Here is a 20,389-nt window from a genome sequence, read left to right as displayed (position 1 = left end):
GAGAGGCTGAGGCAAGAGGATCACTTGAGTCCAGGAGGTTGAGGTTGCAGTGAGCAAGACTGTGCCACTGCACTCCTGCCTGGGTGACAGCTAGGCCTGGTATCAAATACACACACACACACACACACGCACACTTTTTTAAGTGAAAGAAGCCAGTCGCAAAAGAACACATATTGTATGATTCCCTTTATATAGGCAGAATAGGCGAATTTATAGAGACAGAAAGTAGATTGGAGGTTGCCAGGGTACGAAGTGGGTGGGAGAGGGAATTGGCAGGTGACGGCTAAGAGGTGTGGGGTTTCTATCCAATGTTATGAAAAGTTCTAAAATTGATTGTGGTAATGGTTTCACAAGTCTGTGAATATTAATATATTTACATGTACATGTGTTTTTGGTATGCTAAAAGTATAATTGAATTGTACACTTGAACTAGTTGGATTATATGATATGTAAATTACATTCAATAAAGCTGTAGAAAGTTTGTAGATGAAGTGATAAAACTACTAAATTAGAGAAATAGAGGAACTGAAGAGTCAGAGAAACAGATTGGGAATAAAATAATGCCATTAATGATCTAATAAGTGAATTAGAACCAGAAAGAAATAAAGTATACAAGGCTAGACATCTACTATAAGGCTTAGAAATAAGGTTTGAGATAATTACACATACAACAGAAGAGAAAAACATTGAAGCAATTAGAGACAATGCAATTGATATGGAGACCAAATAATGCTAGTTCCTTAAGAACGCCAATCAATAGTATAAATAATATATACAAAGATACAGATGCAGAAACTTCTCTTAAAATGAACAATTGTTTCTACCAATTCTAAGAGTATGCTATGCTCTAAGGAAAACTGATACATAATAATTGACCAGAAAATATAACATAATTAAGTTATTGGACTTCCAGGGTAAATATCTGATGGGCCTCAGTTTCTGCACAGCAATTTAAAATGCAAAAAAAAAAAAAACAGAATAGAGCAATGTCTGCACACCTTAGAAGACAAGAAAATATGACATAGACTATTACTCTCACTGTTAAAATACAAAAGCAGCAGGCGGTCATTCTCAAACATGTATGAGCTGAGAGAGTTGAGCACCTATAAGCCCCTTCTTGGAAAAAAAAAATGAGGCTGGGCATGGTGGTTCATGCCTGTAATCCCAGAACTTTAGGAAGCCAAGGCAGGCAGATTGCTTGAGCTCAGGAGTTTGAGACCAGCCTGGGCAACATAGCAAGACCCTATCTCTACACAAAAAAAAATAATTTGCTGAGTGTGGTGGCGTGTGCCTGTGGTCCCAGCTACTCAGGGGGCTGTGAGAAGATTGCTTGAGCCCAGGAGGTTGAGGCTGTAGTGAACTGTGATTGCACCACTGCACCACTTGGACCTAGGCAATGAGTGAGACCCTGTCTCAAAAAAGAAAGAAAAAAAGAGAAAAAGAGAGAAAGAATGAAAGAGAGGAAGGAAGGGAGGGAGGGAAAGGGAGGGAAGGAGGGAAGGAAGGAAGGAAAGAAAGAAAAAGAAAGAGAAAGAAGGGAGGGAAGGAAGGAAGGAGGGAGGGAGAGAAGGAAGGAAATACAGACGGAGAAAGAAAGAGGGAAGGAGGGAGAGAGAAAGAGAAAGAAAAAGAAAGGAAAAGAAAAAGAAAGAAAAGAAAAGAAAGAGGCAAGAGAGAAAGAAGAGAAAGAGGAAGAAAATTAGTCAACTAAGAGATGAATTAAAACAAAGAACTCTTAAGTGGTTTGTGTTAAAAGGCCTGAGCATTGAATCTATTTAAAAGTTTGAGCAGTGAATCTATTGAAATGTAAACATAAGACTAAGGAATGGGGAAATTATGGTTGCAGAAAAAAACATAAATGAATATGAACCTGGACAAAGTGAAAGTGTCAATGACAACAAAAGGAACCAGAGAAGGGGAGCTGGAAGGAAGAGTTAATCACCTCACAGTTCACAAAGGAATCAATGAAAATGGTCTAAACTTGAATCGTGTGTATTCACAATTGAAATGGTCTGATATCAGAATTTGCCTTAAAATACTCCAAAGAAGGAAGAGGGGAAGGGAAGGGGAGGGGGGAGAGATGAGGGAAGAGGAGAAAGGAAGGATGGAGGGAGAGAGAGGGAAGGAAAGAAAGAGACGGGGAAGGGCCGGGCACAGTGGCTCATACCTGTAATCCTAGCACTTTGGGAGGCCGAGTCGGGTGGATCACCTGAGGTCAGGAGTTTGAGACCAGCCTGGCCAACATGGCAAAACCCTGGGTCTACTAATAATACAAAAATTAGCAGGGCGTGGTGGCGAGTGCCTGTAATCCCAGCTACTTGGGAAGTTGAGGCAGGAGAATTGCTTGAACTTGGGAGGTGGAGGTTGCAGTGAGCCGAGATCATGTCACTGCACTCCAGCCTGGCAACAGAGTGAGACTCCATCTCAAAAGAAAAAAAAGAAAAAGAAAAAGAAGGAAGGAAGGAAGGAAGAGAGAATAAAGGAAAAATGAATATGGTGCTGGTTGGAGGTAGTGAAATGGATGAGACAAAAATGGCAAAATGATCATGTTGAGGCTGGATAATGCATACATGACGGTTTATTATACTATTCTCCTTTCATTTTTTAAATTTTTCTCACAATAGAAAGTTAAAATACAACAAAATAACATTAAATGATTTTTAAAGCATAATGACTTTAATCCCTTAATGACTTAAAATTATGAAATACCTTTTAGGACCCAGTATCTCTTGTAGTGCAAAAAACTGTACCTGAAAGTCAGCAGGTCCTTCAGTTTCACTTCAATCTCCTTTTCTTTTGCTAGATTTAAGTAAAATTAACTTTAACATAGTTATTTTAAAATAGTATATGTCCAATGAGTCCCCTTCGTATAAAATCCTTTCATCTATCTGTCCTTCCATCTTCAGTATGTTTGTGTGTCTAGAAAGAGGGCTAGAAGGATTGCCATCAAAAGTTATCCCTGGATGTGGGATTTTGACTAATTTATTATCTTCTTTTTTTGTTCTTTTTTTTTATTTTATATATTTATTGATTTATTTTTGAGACAGAGTCTCATTCTGTTGCCCAGGCTGGAGTGCAGTGACACAATCTCGGCTCACTGCAACCTCGGCCTCCTGGGTTTGAGTGATCCTCCTGCCTCAGCCTCCCAAGTAGCTGGGACTACAGGCACGTGCCACCATGCCCAGCAAATTTTTTTGCATTTTTAGTAGAGATGGGGTTTCACCCTGTTGGCGAGGCTGGTCTCGAACCTCTGACTTCAGGTGATCCACCCACCTCAGCCTCCCAAAGTGCTGGGATTACAGGCGTGAGCCACTGTACCTGGCCTTGTTCTATTTTAATACTTGCTGTTTACATTATGAAAACTAATTTAATAATTTGCATAATTAGCACCTATCATTTTTACACAAATAATAAAGTCACTACTCTTTAAAAAGTGTTGTTTCAGTTTATACACTTTCCAGCAATGTGTAAGTTTCACCACAACTATGCCAGTACTGGTAGTTATACATTTTCAGATGCTGATAACTGAGGGACTTAAAATCCTCAAATATGGGAGGCAAGTAAAGCCTTCATGTGCTAATGATCTGTTTTGTTTCTTTGGGTCCAGGAAGCATCTATGATTTTTATTTTATCAAACAAGCTAGTGGACACTGGGAAACGTGGACACAGTATATCACCAAAGAGGAGGAAAAAATTCCAGCTGGTGCAAAGGTATAAAGAGAATCATTGGCCATGGAACTTTGGTTTCCAGAATTATCCAAATATTCTCTCAGGTGGAAGAATTAACAGTCTTTGCAAGGAGTTTTAAGGGCTTTCTTTAGAAAAATATTTAAACATGAGCTGCAGTGGACCTTCAAAAACATGGGCTTTAGAATCAAGAGACACAGTATCCTTTCTCAGCTTCAATTTACTCAACCAAAAAATGGCGATGGGGGGAACATTTATGGTTGCAGAGGTTGGAGGTGTTATACATGAACACATGGCACATGCTAGGGGCTACATCAGTGTTTGTTGCTATTCTCATTATTGTCATTATGAGTAATACCGGAATTCTCTGAAAAGTAGGTTCTGATTAATAAGTTTTCTGATTAGAAAATGATACACCTACAACTCCTGCTCTTTTCAATCCTTGTGGAACGTTTTTTTCAGAGAGCTTTTATGTCCCTGTTAGTAGAATCTAGGGGGCATAATTTATCTTTCTGAAGTGACTGGAGATCATTCAGGCCCTGGGTGGAGTGATAGGTGGTGGAGAAAGTACAGATATTAACAACCAAGTCAGACACCAAGCAGGACCACAGCTATATGTGTAAGGTTGTGTCAAGCAGGGTGAATGTGTGCTGACTTCAGGACACACCTTGGGGGCTGAGTGTTGTAAAGCAACCCCCAGCACTGAGGTCCTAAACTTTAATTCTCCAAAAAGAGCTTAGTCACTTGAGCTCCAGGGATTTGCAATCTTGCTGAATTAATACAAGTAAAAGAGTCCAATGAAGAAAATATCTTCAGTTCTGGAGATTTTTCGCTTGTCAAACAATTGTCCTAGTTCCTGAAAATAAACATCTATGAAACTCAACTTGCTTTAAACTCCCAGTCTTAGTAGCAAAATATGCATCTTGAACCTAGTTGTGCATTTAGTATCACTTGGCTGGCTATATGGCTTTGGATAAGTTAGCCAGTTTCTTCGAGCCTCATTTATTTCATCTGTGTTATTACATACCTGCCTTAGAAGGTTACTGGGAAGACTGTAGGGAGTAATACAGGCAAAATACCCATACTTAAGCACCTGTTACTTCTCTTCTTCTCTACTTTAATTCCCTTGTCTCATCTGTTTCTTTTCCTTTGATCAAATTGCTTGTAGAAAGAAGCTGAGCCTTTTTCTACCAGTATACATAGGGCCATCATGTCACACAGACCTAGGTGGCGCTATTTGCATCATGGTCCAGTTTTGCTTTAGAAGGCACCATTGACATGATCCATGGTGTGAATGGTACTCTCTGTAGTTGTACAACACAGTGGCCCCAAGGTCTAGTCCCTTTCAGCCTAGACATAGAAGGAGACTTCAGTGTATGATATAATTGTCTTCCCCCATAGAGGGACAAAATGTAGCCAAATGGCTGATGACAGGGTTCAAGCTCAGAGAATCCAAGCCAAGGTCAGGTGCCCTGTCCAAATAGGGATTCCAGGAGCCCGAGACCCGGCCTTAAGAGTCCAACTGGGACCTGAATACCAGGAAGTGTGTGTATTAATACAATCCCCATATTGGAAAAGGCACGGGATTAGTAAGGGTGGGTCTTAGAACCAAGGATGTGAGTGTTGTAAAAAACAGATCAGAAACAAGCACAGATCTTGGGGATTCAGAATCACACTTAAGCCCTCTGAGCCAGGCAGTGACGATGGCATAGGGGAGGTAGACCTTGCCTGGGACAAGGGAGACAAGTTGGTTCAGAGCAATGCTCTAGGAGCACAGCAGCTATGGACTGATCCTTACCACAACTGTTTATAATATGACCATTCAGTAGTGAAGACTGTAGACTTTGGAATCAGACAAGCTGGGATTCAAATCCCTGCATTTTCACTCACTTGCTGTGTTACTTGAGCAGGTTGCAGAAAGGCTCTTGACCTCAGTCTTCTCATCTACAACACACAGACAGTAATGCCCAGCTTTACATGCATGATCTTGTTTAATCCTCAAGCCAGCTCTGTGAATTAGGTGCCATTATTATCCCTGTTTCACAGATGAAGAAACTGAGGTCCATGGAGGTGTTAAAGACTTGCCTAAGGTCATAAAAATAGTAAGGGATGGAGCTAGAATGTAAACCCGGGTCTCCTGAATGCCAAGACCTCCAGCTTCCTGGGCCCACAACCAAGACTCTCCCATGTCTGTGTGGTACAGGTCTCAGAACTCATCATCCCTACAATGGAGACAGCCCGGCAGTCCTTCTTCTTGAAAACCTACTTAGACCATGAGATTCCAACGCTGTTCGTGGGTCCCACAGGCACTGGCAAATCAGCCATTACCAACAACTTCCTTCTCCACCTTCCCAAAAATACGTACCTACCCAACTGCATCAATTTCTCTGCCAGAACCTCAGCCAATCAGACCCAGGATATCATCATGTCCAAGCTGGATCGACGACGGAAGGGCCTTTTCGGGCCTCCCATAGGGAAGAAAGCAGTGGTGTTTGTGGGTAAGGCATTGGGCTGGGTCTGGACACAACGAGATTCTTCCACCATAAGCTGCAGCAAACTACAGCTTCCGCTTGTAGTGCCACTGTACATACCTTTACTCTCCCTGGGAGATCAAATATTTCCAGTTAATATAGCTTAGTATTCATTCCCTCCTCTTCTTTTTCTCCTTCCCCCTTCCCTCCCTCCCTCCCTCCTTTTCTTCTTCCCTCCTTCTCTCCTTCCTTCCTTCTTTCTTTCCTTCCTTTCTTCCTTGTAGTGGAAGTAGTAATTTCAGAAGGGGACTGTGCTGTTTGCCCGCTGACATTTCCAAAAGCAACACACACCTTGTGATAAACCCCTTATTCTATTTTATGTCAGATAAATGTGTTATCACTAAATGGAGGAACCTAATACTTGCTAAACAAACACTTGTGAAATAAGCACAGTGAATTTTCCCAGCACTGTAACTATTTTACAAAGCGTTTCCTCACTTAGGTCACTTGAGCCCCACAACCCTGTGAGCTTATTAACCACATTGTCATTTTACTAGTCAGTGCATCAAGGCTCCAGAAGGTTAAATTTCCTGTTTGGGATCAAATATCTAGAACATTCTGGAGCTGTGAACCAAACCCAGGCTTTTTGGTGCCAAATACATTATATTTTCCACTATCTTACTGTTGACACATAGCATTCTCATTTAGCAATAGTAATGCCCCACACTTCTGGATTATCTCATGATCCGCCTTTAAAACTCATGTATTCAGAGGAAATATTGCCTGAGTTCATATCCTTGCCAACTAACAGCTCCTCAGAGGCAGGGGTCCTATTTTATTTTACATTCCTTTTCTTTTCCTCTTTTTCTCCTTTTCTCCATCTCGCTCTCCCTCCCTATTTTCATGGTATATTCAAAAACAGGGTAAGATTTTCAGCCAAACAGATCTGGTTTCAAATCTTTCTTTTTTGAGAGAGAGAATGTCTCACTCTGTCACCCAGGCTGGAGTGCAGTGGCACAATCACAGCTCACTGCAGCCTCCAACTCCTGGGCCCAAGTGATCCTACTACCTCAGCCTCCCAAGAAGCTAGGACTACAGGCACATGCCATCACTCTTGGCTAATTTTTCCATTCTTTGTAGAGACGGGGGTCTCGCTTTGTTACCCAGGCAGTCGAACTCCTGGCCTCAAGTGATCTTCCCGCCTTGGCCTCCCAAAGTGTTGGGATTACAGGCGTGAACCACCATGCCCAACTTCAAAGCTTACTTTTTAACCCTAGGTATATTGTGACTTAAGGTCCCTGACCCTCAGTTCCTCATCTTTAACATAGAGTTAATACTATCTTCCTTATAAAGTTATTATCAGATTATATGAGATAATGTATACAAAGCTCCTAAAATGTTACCCTACACAAACTGGGCATTCAAACAATTGTTTGTTGAAGAAAAACTAAAGGAGCCCCCCCACTTTTTTTTTTTGAGACAGAGTCTTTCTTTGTCCCCCAGGCTGGAGTGCAGTGGTGCGATCTCAAAGAGCCCCCATTTTATTGAGTGCCTCTGATGTGCCAGGACTGAGTAATATACTACTGGGGAAAATGAGTCCCTGCCCTTCGGGAAGTCTTAATATATTCTTGTCATATTGGTTTTCTCATCAAAAACCCCAGCTCAGGCTGGGTGTGGTGGCTCACGCCTGTAATCCCAGCATTTTGGGAGGCTGAGGCAGGTGGATCACCTGAGGTCAGGAGTTTGAGACCAGCCTGGCCAACATGGTGAAACCCCGTCTCTACTAAAAATACAAAAATTAGCTGGGCGTGGTGGTACACACCTGTAGTCGCAGCTACTTGGGAGGCTGAGGCAGGAGGATCACTTGAACCCAGGAGACAAAGTTGCAGTAAGCTGACATCACACCTCTGCACTCCAGCCTGGGTGACAGAGCAAGACTCTGTCTCAAAAACAAAAACAAACAAAAAACTCCAGCTCAAAGCCTAGGGTCTCATCATCTGTTGCTCCCATTGAGGTTCAACTATTACCTGCTGGTCAAATTAAATACTCTATTTGCTGGGAGCTTGACTGTTGCCGTCCTATGGGGGGGGAATTAACAAAATGTCTAGCACATGGTAGACAATCTATTTTGCTTGACAGAAATGGGAAAAAATTAAATGCCTGTTTTCTTTTTGTTTTTCTTGTCTTTTATATTTTCTTTTTGAGGCAGGGTCTCACTCTGTTGCCCAGGCTGGATGGAGTGCAGTGGCACAATCTTGGCTCACTGCAACCTCTGCCTCCAAGGCTCAAGCAATCCTTCCACCTTAGCCTCCTGAGTATGGGACCGCAAACATAAGCCATCATGCCTGACTAATTTTTTTTTTTTTTTTTTTTGTAGAGACAGGGTTTCGCCATGTTGCCCAGGCTGGTCTTGAACTCCTGAGCTCAAGCAATCTGCCTGCCTCGGCCTCCCACAGTGCTGGGATTATAGGCATGAGCCACCATGCCCGGCCAAGCCAGTTTGTTAATGTCAGTCTATGCATCCTTATAGTCACAGTGGATGGAGATCTCAGTGAGGCAGGAGAGCCCAGAACTCAGGAAAACCCCTTCCAATCTGGTCAGGGCATCTGTTGACTAAGCCCTAACCGGAATGGGGAATGGAAACCTGGGAACAGATTCCCCTACAGGGGAATTGCCATCTGTTACTTCCTGTAAGAGCAGAAGATGCCATGAACTTGCAACGGCTGTGTCTGCGGCTTCTTTCCCCAGATGACCTCAACATGCCAGCCAAAGAGGTGTACGGGGCCCAGCCACCCATCGAGCTCCTGAGGCAGTGGATTGACCATGGTTACTGGTTTGACAAGAAAGACACAACCAGGCTGGACATCGTGGACATGCTGCTTGTGACAGCCATGGGGCCCCCCGGGGGAGGAAGGAATGACATTACTGGTATGTGAAGGAAAGAGCTCATTCCTTTCCCTCCATCCCCAGCAGAGCTGGGCCACCTTTATGAAAGGTGGGTTGGTGTGCCACAGTCTGTCCTGCCAAACCACGTGGCAGGAGCATGGAGCAGAAGCATGTGTAGGCTACAGGCTTCATGTTGGAAATTGTGTAAAATAGAAGGGGATGATGGCAAGAAGATGTGAGGAGTGTTTGGCTAGGCCCTAGAGAAACAGAGTCTCATAGGAAAAGGAGAATTCAGTGTGGCCAGCGTGTGTTCCGGGAGGGAGGCTCCATCCAGAAGCCTCAACTAGGGGTGCATGACAGTCATCCACTGTATTCGTTATAATTCTTTAGGTTGCCAGAGACAAAACACCTAACCCAAAGTGCCCTAAGCAAAATTAATAACAATAAAAATAGCAAATAAATGAATCAATGGATATATTGCTTCACATGCAACTTGATCCACTCAGTCTTGTAGATCTGTACTTCTATTCTGATATACATTATTGGTTAAGAATCTTCATACCAAGTGGGCACAGTGGCTCATGCCTGTAATCTCAGCACTTTGGGAGGCCGAAGCGGGTAGATGGCTTGAGGCCAGGAGTTCGAGACCACCCTGGCCAACATGGCAAAACCCATCTCTACTAAAAATAAAAAAAATTAGCTGGGCTTGGTGGCTTGCGCCTGTAATCCCGGCTACTCGGGAGGCTGAGGCAGGACAGTCGCTTGAACCCAAGAGGCAGAGGTTGCAGTGAGCCGAGATCGCACCACTGCACTCCAGCCTGGGCAACAGAATGAGACTCTGTCTCAAAAAAAATTTAAGGATGGTAGCTGAGAGCATGGTTTGGCAGCTGACACAGGTCTGGGGTTGAGTAACACAAAGCAGGCATTAATAAACCTTAACTACTATTATTATCCCTATCATCAAAAGGTTAAGTTCACATAGCTACCAATAGTTCCAGAACAACAACATATAATTTAATGTAGAGAAAAATCTACACATATCAGTATGTGTGTGTGTAGATGGTATATACACATGCTAGCTACATATATATGTATTATCTATGTAATTTTTAACATATGTATGTATAAAAAACTATGGAAAGAATTTCAGGGAAATGGCAGCCACAAAGGCTGCACAGGTTTCAGATCTTCCCAAATCGTCACATAAAAACAGAGCAACTAGGTAGCAAAACCAGAAAGCTATAAACAACACTTACAACAAAGCTAGTTTGCAAGGTATCGCCACAGATTCCAAAATACAAATTGGGTGACAGCAAACCACTGACAGCTGCAAGACCTGCAATTATCTGCACCTGTGCAGGAGAACGCAGAGGGAAGGAATGGACCTGAGAGGAAGAACAAAAAACTAGTCAGCAGGTTTGCACTGCGAAGTGTGCTGGCCCATGTGAGAGGAGAAGCTGAAGTTTACAGGGCTTTCACCTGCTGAAACTAGTGAGTGCAGTGAGCCCATGGTGAGCTCTGAAGGGGATGCTAGCCCCTGTGATTTCTCAAAACTGACCAGTCAGGTGTCCCCTTCCAAGGCAGGACCCTATATTGAAGAGAAATTGCTGGTAGCTGAATCAGAATGGAGAAGGTTACGATGAATAGAAACAAAGGAAAGAGAAGGTCCAAATAAAAGAGAGAGAGGGAAAAAAGTCAGAAATTTTCAGAAAGCAACTCACTATATTTTTGAACATTTAAGAAACCAAGATAGTCTGGGCACAGTGGCTCATGCCTATAATCTCAACACTTTGGGAGGCCGAAGTGGGCAGATCTCAAGAGGCCAGGAGTTCGAGACCAGCCTGGCCAACATGGCGAAACACTGTCTCTACTAAAAATACAAAAATTAGCCGGGCATGGTGCACACCTGTTATCCCAGCTACCCGGGAGGCTGAAGCACAAGAATTGCTTGAACCTGGGAGGCAGAAGCACAAGAATTGCTTGAACCTGGGAGGCAGAGGTTGCAGTGAGCCAAGATTGCACCACTGGACTCCAGCCTGGGTGAGACCCTGTCTCAAAAAAAGAAAGAAAAGGCCGGGCTTTGGCTCACAGCTGTAATCCCAGCACTTTGGGAGGCCAAAGCAGGCAGATTACTTGAGGTCAGGAATTTGAGACCAGCCTGGGCAACTTGGCGAAACGCCATCTCTACAAAAAATACAAAAAAAAAAAAATTATCTGGGTATGGTGGCATGCACCTGTAGTCCCAGCTACTTAGGGGGCTGAGGCAGGAGGATCACTTGAAACTTGGGAGGTCAAGGCTTCAGTGAGCCAAGATCGTACCACAATACTCCAACCTGGGTGAGACCCTGTCTTTAAAAAAAAGAAAAAGAAAAATGAAACCAAGAACTAGAAGGAACACAAGAAAGAATAAACATGGCAAATAATGCTGTAGGAAAAAACAATAAAAAGAGGAGTTTTTTGTTTTTTTTTTCAGACGGAGTGTTGCTCTGTCACCCAGACTGGAGTGCAATGGCACCATCTCGACTCACTGCAACTTCTGCCTCCTGGGTTCAAGCGATTCTCCTGCCTCAGCGTCCCGAGTAGCTGGGACTACAGGTGCCCACCACCATGCCTGGCTAATTTTTTATATTTGTAGTAGAGACGGGGTTTCACCGTGTTAAACAGGATGGTCTCGATCTCCTGACCTCGTGATCCGCCCACTTCGGCCTCCCAAATTGCTGGGATTACAGGCATGAGCCACCATGCCCGGCCAAAAGGAGGAGATTCTTAAAATAAAAAAAGTAAAGACATGTTACAACATGGATGAAAGTTAAAGACATTATTGTCTTTAAGTGAAATAAACCATATCATTAAGTGAAATAAGCCATTCACAAAAAGACAAATATTGTATGATTCCACTTATATGAGGTACTCAAAGTAGTCAAATTGATAGAGACAAAAAGCCGAATAGTGGTTGTCAAGGTCTGGAGGGAGGGGAGATTGAGGAGTGAGTGTTGAATGAATGAATGAATTTTAGTTTGGGAAGATGAAAGTTCTGTAGATAAATGGTGGAGATGGTTGCACAACAACGTGAATGTGCTTGATGCTGCTGAACTGTACACTTAAAAATGGTTAAAATGGCCAATTTTATGTTATATATATTTTATCACAATAAAAACTTTTTATTTATTTATTTATTTAATTAATTAATATTTTGAGACAGAGTCTCTCTCTTGTCACCCAGGCTGGCGTGCAATGGCATGATCTCAGCTCACTGCAACCTCTGCCTCTGGATTCAAGTGATTCTCTTGCCTCAGTTCCCTGAGTAGCCAGGATTACAGGCACCCACCATAATGCCTGGATAATTTTTTTGTATTTTTAGTAGAGACAGGGTTTCATCCTGTTAGCCAGGCTGGTCTCAAACTCTGGACCTCAGGTGATCCACCCCCCTGGGCCTCCCAAAGTACTGGGATTACAGGCATGAGCCACTGTGCCAGGCCATTTTTTAAAAAAGAAATGAAGAAAAGGATTAAAAGGATTTGAGAGAAAATGACAAATATTGAAGTTACAAAGAAAATCCAACATGAAGTGTCTGAAGTATCTGAATAAGAAAATCAAAATAAAGAAATAGAAGGAATAATACAAAATATATAATCCAATAAAATACTCAAAGAAAACATTTTGAGAATTACATACTGGAAGAGCACATTGTATACCTAAGAATATTGACTCAAAATGATCACTACCAAGGCATACGCTAATAAACAGCATAAAAGAGTGCGCTTTCAAGAAAAATAAATTAGCCAGGTGTTGTGGCATGTGCCTGTAGTCCCAGCTACTCAGGAGGCTGAGGTGGGAGGATCGCTTGAGCCAAGGTCAAGGCTGCAGTGAGCTATGATTACACCACTGCACTGCAACCAGGGTGACAGAGCAAGAACCTGTCTCAAAAATTTAAAAAAAGAAAAAAACTTTTGGGCATCTAGACAAAAATAGCGCACAACATATATGGGAAATAAAGTTAGATCAACTTTAAGTGTTTTCAATAGCAATGCTTAATATCAGAAGAAAATGGAATAACACATTTAAGATACTTAAGGAAATAAAATGAGAATTGAGGATTTTATAGCCAGAAAAATTAATCTTCAAGTATTAAAGGAAAATTGTTATCAACATGCACAAACTCAGAGTCTATTATTTTTTTAAGCCATTTCTCAGGAATCTCCTAGAAAATGGATTTCAGGTAATCTATGGAGAGATTGATTAACTAGTAGTAAGCATTAACTATATGGTTATTTGTTGAACTAAGACTAAATGAAGAGATGATATTATGTAAAGACTATATTATTTGATGATGTAGATATAGAACAATTGAAAATGTAGAATTTTCTATTTATCTTATCCCTTGTGTTTTTGAGAACCAAGAGTCTCAGGGTGGAAAAAAGGAGGTCAGGATGTAATACATAGGAAGTTAGGGCTGGGGGCAGTGGCTCATACCTGTAAACCCAGCGCTTTGGGAGGCCGAGGAGGGTGAATCTCTTGAGGCCAGGAGTTTGAGACCAGCCTGGCCAACATAGCAAAACCCTGCCTCTACTGAAAATACAAAAATTAGCCAGGCATGGTGGTGCAAGCCTGTAGTCCCAGCTACTTGGGAGGCTGAAACATGAGAATTGCTTGAACCTGGGTGGTAAAGGTTGCAGTGAGCTGAGATCACGCCACTACGCTCCAGCCTGGGCAACAAAGTGAGACTCTGTCTCAACGAATGAATCAACAACAACAACAAAAACTAAAAAAAGAAGTTAGGCAAAAGTTTTATAGTCCTAAATTTGAACTTGATGTCTAATGTCCACTGAAAAGATCTAAAGAAATAATGACTACCTTATTAACAATGAGCATAGCATGTCTACTACTCGGATTGTAGTCTTGAAATCCAATTTCCTGCTGAAGGAAACCAAGACATCTTAAAGAAATGGCTGATTGAATGTCTGCTGGGGTAAGAAATATATAAAATAGGCCAGGAGCGGTGGCTCACGCCTGTAATCCCAACACTTTGGGAGGCCAAGGCAGGCGGATCACGAGGTTAGGAGATCGACCTGGCTAACACGGTGAAACTCCGTCTCTACTAAAAATATTAAAAAATTAGCCGGGCATGGCGGTGTGCGCCTGTAGTCCCAGCTGCTGGGGAGGCTGAGGCGGGAGAATGGAGTGAACCTGGGAGGCAGAGCTTGCCGTGAGCCAAGATCCTGCCACTGCACTCCGGCCTGGGTGACAGAGCAAGACTCCATCCAAAAAAAAAAAAAAAAGGAAATATATGAAATAAGCCTGTAAAGTCTTGATATACCAGATAAGGAGAAAGCTATCGAAGATTACCAGACTCACATCAAAAGGACTTGGTTGTCAACATAAAGAGGTTTTCACTCACCAAAGATGAGAAAATGTAAGCTTCAACAATAGTAGTGATTTCAATGGATTGAAATTTATCTAAATATACTTTAATCCATGAGTCTATAACAATAATAATAGTTGGTCACCTACAGAAATGATAAGGAAACAACTCGTTACCTTGGAAACTGATAAGTAAATGGGAAAGAATCAGGCATTCTCTGACACCCTAACTTTCTTGTATGAAATGTACCGCTGTATAACCAAATAGTGATTGATGAGGGGAAGTATCTCATGAAAATATTGCAACTAATAGATGAAAAAGAAGTGACTCAGAATATTACCATTTTGCAAACCCCAGTGAATTAATGGATGTAGCCATTGAGCATCAGTAGCTACCAACATTACAAAAGGAGAAACATTATTGAGTACTTTCTGATGAAAGAACACACCACCACCTATGGTCTGGCCAAAGGGATGGAATCTGAATTCCAACAAGTCTCTGGATCCAGCTACAAATTTGTAGGAAATACAGAGGACAGAGGAACGTGATAAACTGCATCGTAAGTGTGTAATCAACAAAATCCTGACTGTGAAAACTCTACAAGTCAAACAGCCCAGATCTTCAATGGATAAGACATATAAGAAAGGAATAGAGGGAAAAAAACTATAAATTAAAAAGCAACCTTAAAAAATACATATGAGGCCAGGAGCAGAGGCTCACGTCTGTAATCCTAGCACTTTGGGAGGCCGAGGCGGGTGAATTACCTGAGGTCAGGAGTTTGAGACCAGCCTGACCAATATGGCAAAACCCCATCTCTACTAAAAATACAAAAATTAGCCAGTCATGATGGTGCATGCCTGTAATCCCAGCTACTTGGGGTTGAGGAAGGAGAATCACTTGAACCTGGGAGGTGGAGGTTGCTGTGAGCCGAGATCGCGCCACTGCAGTCTAGACTGTGCAACGGGAGTGAGGCTCCATCTCAGAAAAAAAAAAAAGGCATATGGTTGTTTTAACTGGCAGAATTAAACAATTAAACCCTGGTGTCTACAAATAAACACCTGGATGGTGAAAATCATAAAGAAATGCAAGACAGCAATTACTATAAAAGTCAGAAGAGTGATAACTTTTGGAGGAAGAAAAGGAGTCAGTTTGGGATGGGTTCTGTCAAGAGTCTTTTGTGGAGGGCTGGCAAAATTCTATTTTGTTTTTGTTTTGTTTTGTTTGTTTGTTTGTTTTGAGACAGAGTCTCGCTCTGTTGCCCAGGCTGGAGTGCAGTGGCACAATCTCGGCTCACTGCAACCTCCGCCTCCTGGGTTCAAGCAATTCTCCTGCCTCAACCTCCAGAGTAGTTGGGACTACAGGTGCCCGCCACCACGCCTGGCTAATTTTTGTATTTTTAATAGAGATGGAGTTTCGCCATGTTGGCCAGGCTGGTCTCGATCTCTTGACCTCGTGATCTGCCCGCCTTGGCCTCCCAAAGTGCTGGGATTACAGGAATGAGCCACCACACCCGGCTGGCAAAATTCTATTTCTTAATCTTGACAGTAGATGCTAAGAGTGTTAACCTTATAATGATTCACTAAACTATACATTTGTTTTGTGTGGTTTTCTGTATCTATCTTTTACCTGTAACAAAAAAAATGTTTTAAAGATATACAGGCAAACCTATAGAGACAGAAAGCAGATTATTAGTTGCTGAGAACCATGCGAAAATGGGGAATGACTGCTAATGGGTACAAAGTTTCTTTTTAGCACAATTAAAATGTTCTAAAATTGTGATAATGGTTGCACAACCCTGAATATATTAAAAATCATTGAATAATTGTACTTTAAATGGGTGAATGGTACAATATGTGAGTTATTATTGGGATATCAATAAAGCTGGTATATATCGATATAAATAAATAACTAAATAAATAAATATAGATATCTAACAATTATAGATTAGACAGATACATAGATATATAGATACATAGAAAGATGATAGATGATAGATAGATAGATTAGATAGATAGATGATATAAGGATACCAAATTAATAGTAGTTACCTTGGGCAGAGGAGAGTGGATTTGGTGCGTATAAGGTAAGTGAAAGAAGATTTTCACTTTCAACAAAAGTATTCCTGAATTGTTTGACTCTTTTACAATGATCATGTATTGCCTTTATCTTTTAAAAACAATCTTGAGGCCAGGCACAGTGTCTCATGCCTGTAATCCCAGCACTCTGAGAGGCCGAGGTGGGCAGATCACCTGAGGTCAGGAGTTTGAGACCAGCCTGGCCAACGCGATGAAACCCCATCTCTACTAAATATACAAAAATTAGATGGGCTTGGTGGCACACGCCTGTAGTCCCAGCCACTCTGGAGGCTGAGGCTGGAGAATCTCTTGAGCCCGGGAGGCAGAGGTTGCAGTGAGCTGAGATGGCACCACTGCACTCCAGCCTGGGCAACACAGGGGGACTCCATCTCAAAAAATAATGTAATATAATATAATATGTTATAATATAATATAATAATATTGAGCACTAAACTAGCACTGTCAGTAGAACTTCTGCAGTATGGAGATGCTCTATATCTGTACTGAGCAATACGGTAGCCACTAGCCACATGTGGCTCTTGAGCACTTGAAGTGTGGTGAGACTAAGGAAGAGCATTTTTAATGTTATTTGATATTAATTAATTTAAGTTTAAATTGATGCAGGTGGCTAGAGGCTGCCATATTGCACAGCACAGCTCTAGAAGATGAAGGCAGAAGGCAAAGCCAACTCTCCTGCATCCTAGGGTCACAGACAGTGTGAGAATATGTGTTTTCCAGGATGATTCACTTGTGTGTTGTGTTCCCCAGGACGATTCACTCGCCATCTGAATATCGTTTCCATCGATGCCTTTGAGGATGACACTTTAACCAAGATTTTCAGTTCGATTGTTGACTGGCACTTCGGGAAAGGGTTTGATGTGATGTTTTTAAGGTAAGAGGTTCCCGTGTCTTCCTGGATATTGGGCTGGGGGTTCTCAGTTTCTGGCCCCTCCTTGACTACTGTGCCATCCTTTTCCTCCCAAGGTATGGAAAGATGCTGGTCCAAGCTACTAAGACAATTTATAGAGATGCAGTGGAGAACTTCTTGCCAACTCCTTCGAAGTCACATTATGTCTTTAACCTGCGAGACTTCTCACGAGTGATTCAAGGGGTACTGCTGTGCCCTCACACGCACCTGCAGGTCAGCCACTATCATTCTACTACCAAAATCATTCAGCATGTCCTTGGCTACATGGAACATGTAGTAACAGCAGTAATAGCTAACTTTTATTAAGCACTTCATCTATGTTAGGCGTTGTGCTAAGCATTTTATAAACATTATCTAGTTCAATCCTCACATCAACCCCAGGACTTAGCTACTACTGAGAACTACCACCTCAGGGACCATCTTCCACTCATTGGAATAATTAACTCTGGATTTTTAGGATGTCGAAAAATGTATCCGGCTTTGGATCCATGAGGTTTATCGGGTCTTCTATGATCGTCTGATTGACAAGGAGGACAGACAGGTCTTCTTCAACATGGTGAAGGAAACAACCTCCAATTGCTTCAAGCAGACTGTAGAGAAGGTAAACCAGATTCTGTGATAATTTGGCCTCAGAAATGGTTCCAAGGGTTTAACCACGTTACTCTCAGATTTCAGGTTCCCTTCCTATTGGAGACTCCCAGCTCTGCACTCTGAATCTCAGGAAACAGTATTGAGTCAACTGCTCTTTTGATTTGGTGATATTTTACTTGGTCCAACTTTGCTTCCCTTCTGCTGTAACATATAAGTTTGAATCCATTCAAAATGGCTTAACATGCGTTTTAAGTTCATTATAAATGAATAATGTTTATAATGAACTTAAAACACATTTTTAGGATCAATTAATTGGTGAGTTGAGAAATGAACTATACATTGTCATGATTTGACTGGGGTCCTATAAAGCTCAAGTGAAAGATTGTTATGGTCTTCCAGGTATGAATATTTTCTCTTTTCCATTTTCATATAAGAAAATTGTTTTAAACAGCTATATCGGGTTATTCTACCACTGCTAAGAAGCTGTGATTTCTCCATAGAAAAATTTCAAGTGTTTCATCTTGCGTTCAGAGGCCAAGTGCAAAAGTGTCACTGGTTCTAATATAGGAAGAGGAGGCATCTAAAACATTCCAACTCCAGGCACAGAGTGGGGACCAGGGGTAGCGTCTATACCTCTATTTGGTGGAGGATCAAGCACATAAAAAAAGTACATCCTTCAACTGTCTTTTCTGGGGACTGTACAAACTGATCAATGTTTTAATCACATGGTAAATAGACTCATTCAAGCGTTTATACTCTAACGTCCTTTCTTTTAACAAAAAATTATTGATTTTTAGAGGTAGGACCTCACTCTGTCACCCAGGCTGGAGTGCAATGGTGTGATCATAGCTCACTGCAGTTTCAAACTCCTGGGCTCAAGCAGTCCTCCACCTCAGCCTCCTGAGTAGCTGGGATTACAGGTGTGCACCACGATGCCCAGCTAATTTTTTCTTATTTTATTGTAGAGACTGAGTCTCACTATGTTGCCCAGGCTGGTCTTGAAGTCCTGAGCTCAAAAGATCCTTCTGCCTCGGCCTCCCAAAGTGCTGGGACTACAGGCGTGAGCCACCGTGCCCAGCAATGTTCTTTCATTATAGTCTTTACAAGCATGAAATCCACGTCTTATGTTTAAAAAACAAAAAGACTAGGCCAGGCGCAGTGGCTCATGCCTGTAATCCCAGCACTTTGGGAGGATGAGGTGGGCAGGTAACCTGAGATCAGGAGTTCAGGACCAGCCTGGCCAACATGATGAAACCCCATGTCTACAAAAATACAAAAATTAGCCAGGCATGATGGTGGGTGCCTGTAATCCCAGCTATTTGGGAGGCTGAGGCGGGAGAATTGCTTGAACCCAGGAGGCAGAGGTTGCAGTGAACTGAGATCATACCATTGCACTCCAACCTGAGCGACAGAGTGAGACTCCGTCTCAAAACAAAATGAAACAAAACAAAACTGATGATCCATGACCTTGAAGGATGTGCTCAGAGGAAATAAGCCACGTCTCCCACGCCCTCCCTCCGTGATGTCCCTACCAGCCTGGCTGGGCCATTCACTGAATGCCCAGCCGAGATTTACTGTTCTTACAGGTGCTTATCCACTTGTCACCCACTGGAAAGATTGTCGATGATAACATTCGAAGCCTCTTCTTCGGAGATTATTTCAAGCCAGAAAGTGACCAAAAAATCTACGATGAGATCACTGACCTGAAACAGCTGACTGTGGTCATGGAGCACTATCTGGAAGAATTCAACAACATCAGCAAGGCCCCCATGTCCCTGGTCATGTTCAGGTTTGCCATTGAGCACATCTCCAGGATCTGCCGCGTCCTGAAGCAGGACAAAGGCCACCTGCTCCTGGTGGGCATAGGGGGCAGCGGGCGGCAAAGTGCCACCAAACTGTCCACATTCATGAACGCATACGAGCTATACCAGATCGAGATCACCAAGAACTACACAGGAAATGACTGGCGAGAAGATCTTAAGAAGATCATGCTACAGGTCGGCGTGGCCACCAAGAGCACCGTGTTCCTCTTCGCTGACAACCAGATCAAGGATGAGTCGTTTGTGGAGGACATCAACATGCTTCTGAACACGGGCGATGTGCCTAACATCTTCCCTGCTGACGAGAAGGCTGACATCGTGGAGAAGATGCAAACGGCAGCCAGGACCCAAGGAGAGAAGGTTGAAGTCACTCCTCTTTCTATGTATAACTTCTTTATTGAGAGGGTGAGAAAGAACCTTCACATTGTCCTCGGTAAGAAGAGGAAAACTCCATTTGCCCTTGTTCCTCTGGGTGTTTTGGGGTCTTCTGAGTGCCCTGAGCAGCCCAATCCCTTACAATGGTCCTAGGGTTGATCCAGCCAACGCACCAGCTCAGGGTCAGGGCCCGG

At 42.5% G+C, this 20,389-nt stretch overlaps 1 protein-coding gene across 1 annotated transcript in view; it reads left to right on the top strand.

Moving 5' to 3' along the window:
* DNAH3 (dynein axonemal heavy chain 3) overlaps positions 1-20,389 on the top strand; it is a 211,951-nt gene that overhangs the window by 138,869 nt on the left and 52,693 nt on the right. The window contains exons 42-48 of the mRNA XM_054453424.2: positions 3,608-3,711; positions 5,891-6,185; positions 8,907-9,086; positions 17,250-17,373; positions 17,466-17,622; positions 17,867-18,010; positions 19,587-20,253. Coding sequence (XP_054309399.2) covers positions 3,608-3,711; positions 5,891-6,185; positions 8,907-9,086; positions 17,250-17,373; positions 17,466-17,622; positions 17,867-18,010; positions 19,587-20,253 — 1,671 coding nt within the window. The remainder of the gene's footprint in view (positions 1-3,607; positions 3,712-5,890; positions 6,186-8,906; positions 9,087-17,249; positions 17,374-17,465; positions 17,623-17,866; positions 18,011-19,586; positions 20,254-20,389) is intronic.

Source organism: Pongo pygmaeus, chromosome 18 (genome assembly GCF_028885625.2).
Source record: "Pongo pygmaeus isolate AG05252 chromosome 18, NHGRI_mPonPyg2-v2.0_pri, whole genome shotgun sequence".
In the NCBI taxonomy this organism is placed as follows: domain Eukaryota; kingdom Metazoa; phylum Chordata; class Mammalia; order Primates; family Hominidae; genus Pongo; species Pongo pygmaeus.
This window is presented reverse-complemented; position numbering and strand designations above follow the sequence as displayed.